General features: G+C 71.2%; 1 protein-coding gene across 1 annotated transcript; it reads right to left on the bottom strand.

Moving 5' to 3' along the window:
• Positions 1–524: 524 nt before the first annotated feature.
• On the bottom strand, positions 525–6,474 carry LOC306800110 (uncharacterized protein; the record flags this gene model as incomplete). The annotated part of the gene is given in 14 exon segments (XM_079301899.1): positions 525–665; positions 1,378–1,500; positions 1,672–1,803; positions 1,877–2,023; positions 2,347–2,430; positions 2,513–2,601; positions 2,680–2,856; positions 3,162–3,218; positions 3,496–5,168; positions 5,375–5,584; positions 5,586–5,688; positions 5,691–5,740; positions 5,742–5,883; positions 5,886–6,474. Coding segments are annotated over 14 exon segments (3,591 nt in total), but the record flags the coding sequence as incomplete, so codon positions are not given.
• Positions 6,475–9,156: the final 2,682 nt, after the last annotated feature.

Below are 9,156 nucleotides of genomic sequence, written 5' to 3'. Positions count from 1 at the left end.
CTGAGCCAGAGCCCTTTATCTGCACCCCCAGTGGGGTCCCCAGTCACCCCACAGCCACACCCAGGGGGCTCCCCCCCTTCTGGAGCCAGACGCTGACTCAGCACATTCCAGAGGCCCGGGCCCCAGAACCCAAATGCAGCCCCCCAACCCCAGTGCTGCCCCAGCCCCTCCTCCCTCTGCCATTCAGGTGTCCTGGAGCTGAGACACCTCTGGGGACTCACCTGGGGGACACGGGGCACTGTCCCCTCCCCTGGCCTTTCCCACTGCCACACCAAGAGCTCAGAGCAGGGGAGGGTCCCTGAGCCCCCTGGCATTTGGGGACCAGGGGTTCCCTCCTCCCTTCCCTTGGAGCTCAGGGCTTTGCTCCCATCCCAGATCCCAAATCTGCAGGGGAGGGGGGTATCCCTGATCCCCAATAGTGCTGGGAGCACCTTGGGGTGTTGCCACCCCCAAAACCTGCCCTGCCATCCCCCCGCTGGAAAAGGGGCTCCCCAACCCCCCAAAATGAGGCCTGGGAGGCGAGGTGCGATCCAAGGGGTGCAGGAGGCCTTTATTGAGCAGTCCAGAGGGCCAGGAGCAGGGTGGGGGGCAAGAGGAAGGATCTGGGGGGGCTCTGTGCATCTATACAGGGGCCAGGACACCCCCGGCTGCTACATGGTCAGTTCCTGCAGGAGAGAGCAGAGTCGGGAATCGCAGGGTCACCCCCAATTCCTGCTGGGGAGAGGGGGCACCCCCAAATTCCTGCTGGGGAGAGGGGGCACCCCCAAATTCCTGCTGGGGAGAGGGAGCGCCCCCAAATTCCTGCTGGGGAGAGGGGGCGCCCCCAAATTCCTGCTGGGGAGAGGGAGCGCCCCCCAACTCCTGCTGGGGAGAGGGAGCGCCCCCAACTCCTGCTGGGGAGAGGGGGCGCCCCCAACTCCTGCTGGGGAGAGGGGGCGCCCCCAAATTCCTGCTGGGGAGAGGGGGCGCCCCCAAATTCCTGCTGGGGAGAGGGGGCGCCCCCAAATTCCTGCTGGGGAGAGGGGGCGCCCCCAACTCCTGCTGGGGAGAGGGGGCGCCCCCAAATTCCTGCTGGGGAGAGGGGGCGCCCCCAAATTCCTGCTGGGGAGAGGGGGCGCCCCCAACTCCTGCTGGGGAGAGGGGTCCCGGCCCCCAATTCCCGCTTGGAAAAGGGGGGGGATCTCTGCCCCATTTTCCCCTATAAAGGGGGGTCCCGCTCCCCATTCCCCCGCACAGGGGGGGGGTCCCAACCCCCTGTTCCCCCACACAAGGGGGGGTCCCATCCTCCCGCCCGGGGGGTCCCGCCCCCCCCGTTCCCCCGCCCGGAGGGGTCTCGCCCCCCGCCCCCCCGCCCGGGGGGGTCCCGCCCCCTCTCACCATGATGGCGTTGACGATGTCGTTGTTGTTGTGCCGCAGCGCCCGCACGGCTTTGGGCCGGGACACGTTGGCCTGCGCCATCACCAGCTCGATGTCCCGCACCTCCAGCCCCGTCTCATCCACCTGGGGAGGGGGCACAGCGCTGTCACCCCCCCCGTGCACACCCTGCACCCCAAAACCCCGACCCCAGCTCAGCACCCGCACCTGCAGCCTCGCCCTGTCCTTCCCCCCCGGGCTCACAGCACCGTCACCCCCACCCACGGCACCCGGGGGGTCTCAGAGCCCCCCCCTCACCTCCTCCTCCTCCTCGCTCTCCTCCTTGATGGCCAGGGCGGGAGCAGCGTCGGTCACCAGCGCCGAGTGCTCCAGGGGCACCTTGAACTTCTCAGCCGCCGCCTTGTGCACTTGCTGGGACAGGTCCTCGATCTGGGGGAACATGGGGGGTCACCAGGGCCACCCTTGAGACAGGACCCCCCCCAAAACCCCCTCCCGAGCCCACCTTGGCCTCCCCGAAGACGATGTAGATGTCGGAGGCCGGGCTCTTGAAGACGTCGGGTTTGGAGATGACGAACAGGATGTTCTTGGACTTGCGGATGGTGATGCGGGTGACGCCGTGGATCTGCCGCAGCCCCAGCTTGGACATGGCCTGGGGGGGCGCAGGGTGAGCCCCTCACTCCGGCAGGATTGGGGGGACACAGCCCCCCCGTAACCCCCAAATCCCCGGGATAGCTGAGCCAGAGATGGGGGTGGCCAGGATGGACCCCACCCCAGAGAATCCCAGAGCGAGGACCTGCAGCTTTGGGGAGGACACAGCCCCCCCCCCCCCCATAACACCCCAAATCCTCAGGATAACATGGCCAGGATGGACCCCACCCCAGAGACCCCCAGAGTGAGCCCCTGCCCCTCCCACAGCCCAGGACTGACCCCCAGCCCCAGCCCAGGGATGGGCAGGGACCCCCAGCCCCCCACCTTGCGGGCTTTCTTCTCGCTGCGGCTCTGCTTGGCTTTGCTGAGCGGCTCCTCTCCGGGGCCGAGCCCGTGGCCGAGGGGCACCTGTCGAGAGAGGGGGGGGGTCATTGGGACCGCCCCGCCCTCGCCGGGGGTCCCCAGCCCCCCCGACCCCCCCGACGCGCACCTGGGCCTGGGCAGGGGGCAGCTCCGAGCCCTCGGGCTCCTCCAGCTCCGGGATGGACTCGTCGTTGCTCTCGGACTCGTTCCCGGACCCTGCGCAAAGAGGGGGGGCTGAGAGGGGGTCCCGGAACCCCCCAAAGATGAGGGCACCCCACGGGACCCCCCCCTCACCTCGGTGGTTGGGCTGGCAGCGCTGGGGGGCAGGGGGGAGCTGGGGGGCCTCAGCCTCGCTGGACGAGCTGGATTCCGACTGCAGAGACCCCCGGGGGGGGGCGCGGCCGCCCCCAGCCCCCGGGCCCCCGCCCGGCCCCGGGGGCTCCGGCTCCTTCTGCGGGGAGCGCTGGGGGGCTGGCAGGGCACAGGGGCTGAGCTGGGGTCCCCAAAACCCTCTGGGGGCTCAGCCCCGCCTGCACGCCCCCATCACCCACCCACACTCCCCCGGATCCCCCCCCAAAGGCACCCCCAGCTCCCCACACCCCATGGCAACGGGGGCTGAACTGGTGGTGCCCCCCCAAAATCCCCCATGCGGCTGCACCCACCCAGGGCCCCCCAAAATCCCCAACGGACAGTGCTCACCCAGGGACCCCCAAAATCCCCCCCACGGGCCGTGGCCACCCCCGCCCCACAGCCAGGGGGGTTCGGGGGTCTCTTACCTTCCAGGTGCTTCCTGGAGAGGGGAGGTCCCGGGGTGGCTCCTGCTGGGGGGCGGCCTGGGGGGGCTCAGGGCGGCGGGGAGGAGGCACTTTGCTGAGTTTGGGGGGGCGCAGGGCGGGGGGGCTCAGGAGGAGCCCCCGCAGCGGGCAGGGGGATGGGTGCGACCCCCCCCACGGCCTCCTCTTGCTCCCGCTGCTCGGGGGGGGCTGCGGGGGGACTCGGGGGGACTTTGGCATCGTGCCCCGTGCATGCGTGGCCGGGGGGCTCAGGGCCCGGCCGGGGGGCGGGGGGCTCCTGCGGGGCGGGGGGCAGCAGGTCCCCCCCCGGCCCGGCCCCGCGCCCCGAAAAGGCACCGGGTGGTGGGAGCAGTTCGGGGGGGGGCCGGGGGGGTCCCCACAAACACCTCCCGCTCCGAGGCCGTGAACTGCGGCGAGGGGGGCGCGGGGGCTGCATCCCCCCCCTCCTCCCCCTCCTGGGGGTCCCGGGCGCCGCCCGCGGGGGCGGTGACACGGCCGGAGCCGGGCCGGGGGCGCTCCGGGGACAAATCCCCGGCCGAGGCGGTGGCCGCGTCCCCCCTCTCCTCAGGGGGCTGTGACAGCGTCCCCTGCGCCAGGGGACACGGGGGGACAGCGGGGGACTCGGATGGGGCCACCCCGGCTGCCAGCGCCACGGGGGACACGGCCCGGGGAGGGGGACACGGGGCGGGGACAGCGGCCAGAGGGATGGCGGTGGCAGTGGCCATTGGGCTCGGGGTCACTGCCTCAGTGGCCACGGCGGCCACTGGGCTCGGGGTCACTGCCTCAGTGGCCACGGTGGCCATCTCATCACAGGGGGCTGCTGTCACCGATGTCACCGGGGTCTCCATCAGGGCAGGTGTCACTGATGTCACCAGCTCAATGGCCACAGTGTTCCTCTCATCCACGGGGGGTGATGCCACTGATGTCACCAGGTTGGTGGCCGCAGTGGCCATCAGGGTGGGTGTCACTGATGTCACCAAGTCAACGGCCACAGCATCCTTCAGGGTGGGTGTCGCTGGTGTCACCAGGACAGTGTCCACAACTTCCATCTTGTCCAGCAGGCTGGGTGTCCCCAGTGTCACTGGGTCAGTGGCCGTGGTGTCCAGCTCTTGTGGTGGGCTTGGCGTCCCCGGGCTGGTGGCCAGAGTGTCGGGCTCATCTGGGGAGCTGGCTGTCACCAGTGGCTTTGGTGCCACTGGGTCAGTGGCCACAGTATCCGGCTCATCTGGTGGGCTCGTTGCCACTGGCGTCACCAGGCTGGTGGCCACAGTGTCCAGCTCATCTGGGGGGCTGGGTGTCACATCAGTGTCTGCAGGACCTGACGGGCTGGGTGCCACCAGGCTGGTGGCTGTGCTGTCCATCAGGCTGGGTGTCACCGTGCCAGTGGCCGCAGTGTCCAGCTCATCCAGCGGGGTTGGTGTCCCTGGTGTCACCAGAGCAGTGTCTGCAGTGTCCATCTCATCCAGTGTCACCATGTCAGTGGCCGCCGTGTCCAGTTCAGTCAGTGGGGTTGGTGTCCCCAGTGCCACCATGTCCATGGCCACAGTGTCCATCTCGTTCAGTGTCACCATGTCAGTGGCCTCAGTGTCCAGCTCATCCAGCGGGGTTGGTGTCCCTGGTGTCACCACGTCAGTGTCCAGCTCATCCAGTGGGGTTGGTGTCCCTGGTGTCACCATGTCAGTGGCCGCAGTGTCCATCTTGTCCAATGTCACCATGTCAGTGGCTGCAGTGTCCATCTCGTCCAGCGGGGTTGGTGTCCCTGGTGTCCCCAGTGTCACCACATCAGTGGCCGCAGTGTCCGGCTCCTCAGGCAGGCTGGCTGTCACCGGGCTGGTGGCTGCAGTGTCCATCTGGTCCAGTGGGGTTGGTGTCACTGGTGTCACCAGGTCAGTGATCACCGAGTCCATCAGGCCGGGTGTCACTGGTGTCCACATCATCATGGCCATTCCATCCAGGGGGTTGGTGCCACTGATGTCCCCAAGCCGGTGGCTGCAGTGTCCAGCTCGCTGTGGCCATCAGCAGTCCCCACCGTGCCAGTGCTGAGCTCAAGGTCATTGTCACCATCGCTGTCACCTCCAGGGCCGTCCTGGGGCTCGCCATTGCTGCCCCCCAGCTGGTGGCTCTGGGGGTCCCCAGCACAGAGCGCGGGGGGCTGGGGGACAGGGCAAGGTCCCTGTCCAGCACCGCTCCAGAACCTTCTGTGGGCCGCCACCTCCTCGGGGGGCTCGGGCGGCGGCCACGCCCCTGACGGTGACAGAGGCGTCGCCGTCCAGCTCCGCGTCCCCCCCGGCGGCGTCCCCGAGGGCCCGGCGGGGTGACACGGGGAGCCGGCCCGGAGGTGGAGCTCGACACCGGGGGGAGCCGGGGGTGTCCCCGGGGGTCGCCGGCGGTGTCCCCGCGTCCCCCGCGTGCCGCTCCGTGCCGTACAGCCGCTCGTCCTCGTCCCCGTCGTAGGCGGCCGAGTCCGAGGAGGCGTCGGTGTCATCGCGGAAGGCGAAGGTCTCGTCGCCCCCTCGGGGATGGAGCTCTCGGACAGCGAGCGCAGGAAGGACGCCGAGGTTGCCTTCATCCTCCTCCTCCTCCTCGGCGGGGCCGCGGGGCGAGATCTCCACGGCCTCGGCCTGGAAGAGGAGGCTGCCGCGGAACGGGAGCAGCGCCGCGGGAATCAGCCCCGAGCCTTCGTCCTCCTCCTCCTCCTCCGGCTCTGCCCGTCCTCATCATCATCATCATCTTCATCCTCATCATCCGCACAGCCCGGCGGGGCGAAGAGACCGTCTTCGTCCTCATCATCCTCATCCTCCTCCTCGGGGGACAGCGGCGGGAAGGCGGGGGGCTCCCCCAGCGCCAGCCCCCCCCCAGCCCTTCGGCCTCGGCCTCGCCCAGCCCTTCGGCCTCGGCCGCCAGGTTGGGGCGAGCAGACGGGGAGGTGCTGGCCGTGCCCGAGGAGCCCCAGCTGCCGCCCTCGGCCGTCATGTAGGAGCCCGAGGGGGAGGTGGGCGGCGAGCACAGCCCCTCGCTGTCCCGGTCCCCCTCCTCGGGAGGCGGCGGCCGCGCCCCCCCCCCCGCACCGGGGTGGAGGGGGCGGTGAAGAACAGCTCGGGGTCCAGCGCGGGGGGCGGCCGGGGGCGCGGGCGGCTCCTTGGGGGGCGCGGGGAAGGGGCAAGGCACGGGGGGACCCCCCCGCGGCTCGGGCGGGGGGCAGCGCGTCTCCTCCCCCATCACGATGCGCGTGTCCAGCGTCCGCGGGCGGGGGGCGGCACGGGGAGCCGGGGGGGCGGCGGCGGCGGGGCCGGGGTCACAGCTGGCCCCCTCGGGCGGGGGGCGAGCCTCGTCCTTGGCCGGCATCGGCGGGGGGGCGCGGCCATCGGCGGGGGGGCTGTGGAGAGAGGGGACAGCCCTGAGTGCCACAGAGCCCCCCAGGGTCCCCATGGAGAGAGGGACAGCCCTGAGTGCCCAGAGCCCCCCCAGGGTCACCCCTGAGCCACCCCCACTCCGGGGCCACCCCGTGACAATGGTGGGGACACGCCGGGCAGTGCCCTGGGGGCAGGCTGGTGTCCCCCCCACCTCAGGGGGACCCCACAGGTTTGGGGACCCCGGGGGGGACAGCAGCAGCTTCCCCCCGTTCCCAAACCTCTCTCTAAAGGGCATCAAGGCGGGACCCCAACCCAGACCCCCCACACACCCAGAGCCCCCCTCCATGGGGTGGGGGCCGCACATTCCCCCCAGGGGCGCCCCGTGCCCATACCCCGCGCTGAGTTTGGGGTCCTCAGCCCTGCATTGCCCCCCCCCGCCCCAAAAAACAACACTCCTCCCTCCCTCATCACCTGGGCCCCTCCGTCCGTCACCTGCGGCTCCCGGCGGGGGCTCCATGGGCTAGACCCGCGCTCGCCCCGAGCCCCTCGGGCAGCACCGACCCCCCCGCGCCCCCCGGGCGTTATAAGGGGGCGGGGGCGGGGCGGGCCGGCGCGGGGAGCCGGGAGGGGGCGGGGCCGCGCGGGGATTTGCGGGGCAGGTGCCGCGGTTCCCCCCCCCCCCCCGCAGTCTGCAATGGTTTCGTCCAGCAATCCCCCCCGCCACGTGCTGGGGACCCCTGGAAGTCTCATCGGGGGGTCCTGCCCCCCCTTACCCCCGGTGTTGTTTTGGGGTGACTCTGCTCTCTAAGGGGGACGGCTGCTGGAACCCCGTTAATTCAGCGCGTCTCGCCCCGCACCTCGGGGGGTTTTGGGGTCCCCTCTGTGCACCCCGGTGGGCGCAGCCGGCCCCTCCTGCCCAAACCGGACCCTCACCCCGTTTCTGGGGGGGCACAGGGGCAGGGTGACACTGGGGTGTGTCCCTCTCCCTGTCCCCGCTGTCCCCTGCCCCCCCCCCCCCCCGCAGGTGACAGTGGCCCCGGGGACACTTGTGGGGTGACCTTGGGCTGTGCCTCAGTTTCCCACCCTGGGATGGTGCAGGGGGGTCGCGAGGCTCGGCCCCCCCAATCCCCCCAGTTCCCCCCCACATCCCAGTATGGGGGGGCACAACCCGATGCCGACCCCCGCTGGGTTCCTGGGGGGGATGAAGAGTGGTGACACCGACGCGAAGTCCCCAAAATCCCCCGTGCCCCGCCCGGGGGGGGGCCGGGCCGGAGCCCCCCGGTTGTGCCAGGCCCGGAGCCCGGGCGGTGCCGAGAGCGCGGCCTCCGCTCCATCCCCCTCCTCCTGCCCTGCCCTTCATCGCCCGCTCCATCCTCATCCTCCTGCTCTGCCCTTCACCCTCCGCTCCATCCTCATCCTCCGGCTCCATCATTGCCCCTCTGTCCTTCATCCCCACCTCGCTCCACCTTCCCTCTGCTCCATCCTCACCCTGCCTCCTTTCCCCCTCCCTGCTCCGTCCTTCATCCCCTGCTCCATCCTCATCCTCCATCGCTCCCGCTCTGCCTTTCATCTCCATCTCCCTCCGGCTCCGTCCTTCATCCCCCGGCTCCATCCATGCTCCATCCTCATCCTCCCGCTCCGTCCTTTCCGCTCCGTCCTTCATCCTTCCGGCTCCGTCCTTCATCCCCTGCTCCATCCTCATCGTCCGGTTCCATCCCCGTTCTCGGCTCCGTCCCCCCGCTCCCCGCTCCATCCCCGCGCTTCCATTCTTCCCTCCTCATCCTCCCTGTCCCCGCCGCCCCCGGCCTCACCTGCCTCCGCTCCCTCCGGCATCCCGTTCTGGGGCTCGGATCCGCCCCCCCCCGGCGGATTTCAGGGATTCTCGGGGCTCGGCGCTGCCCGCGGCCCCCCCCGGCCCGGCCCCCCCCGCTCGGCTCCGGGCGGACGCGGCTGCGGCGGCGGCGCGGGAGCATCAGCGGGGCTGGGGCGGGGGCGGGGGGGCCCGGGGGGGCCCGGCCCGGCTGATGTCAGCGGGAATTGTGTCCCGCCCGGCCGCGGCTCTGTCGCGATACAGGGTTTGTGCCGGAGGGCGCGGGGCGGGCGCCAGGCGCTGCGGCGGGGAGGGGGGAAAGGGGGGGCTCGGGCCCACCCAGCGTTTGCATCAGCTCCGGGGGGGGCGCGAGGGCGGGGCCCGGCCTCAGTTTCCCCCACTTTGTCTCCTAAAAAAGGGGGACGAGCATCCCGCGGTGTGCCGGGCGGAACTGGGGAGGGGGACGCAGGGCGGAGCCCCCCAAAGCGTCTGCGCGGGTGGGGGGAGGGGGGGAGCCGGGTGTCCCCCCCCGCGTGTCCCCGGAACACCGGGGGTGCACGATGAGGGCTGGCATTGTCCCCCCCCCGAGCTGGCATTGTCCCACCCTAGCTGGAATTGTCCCCTTCGGTTAGCATTGTCCCCCCCTCGGGCTGGCATTGTCCCGTCGGGCCGGCACTGTCCCCTCCCCCCGAACTGGCATTGTCCCTTCCCCGGTTGGCATTGTCCCCTCCCGAGCTGGCATTGTCCCCTCGGGCTGGCATTGTCCCCCCGGGCCGGCCGTGCCCGCGCTGCCGGTGCCAGGCACAGCCCCGAG

Source organism: Erithacus rubecula (assembly GCF_903797595.1).
Source record: "Erithacus rubecula genome assembly, chromosome: 3".
Lineage (NCBI taxonomy): Eukaryota > Metazoa > Chordata > Aves > Passeriformes > Muscicapidae > Erithacus > Erithacus rubecula.
This window is presented reverse-complemented; position numbering and strand designations above follow the sequence as displayed.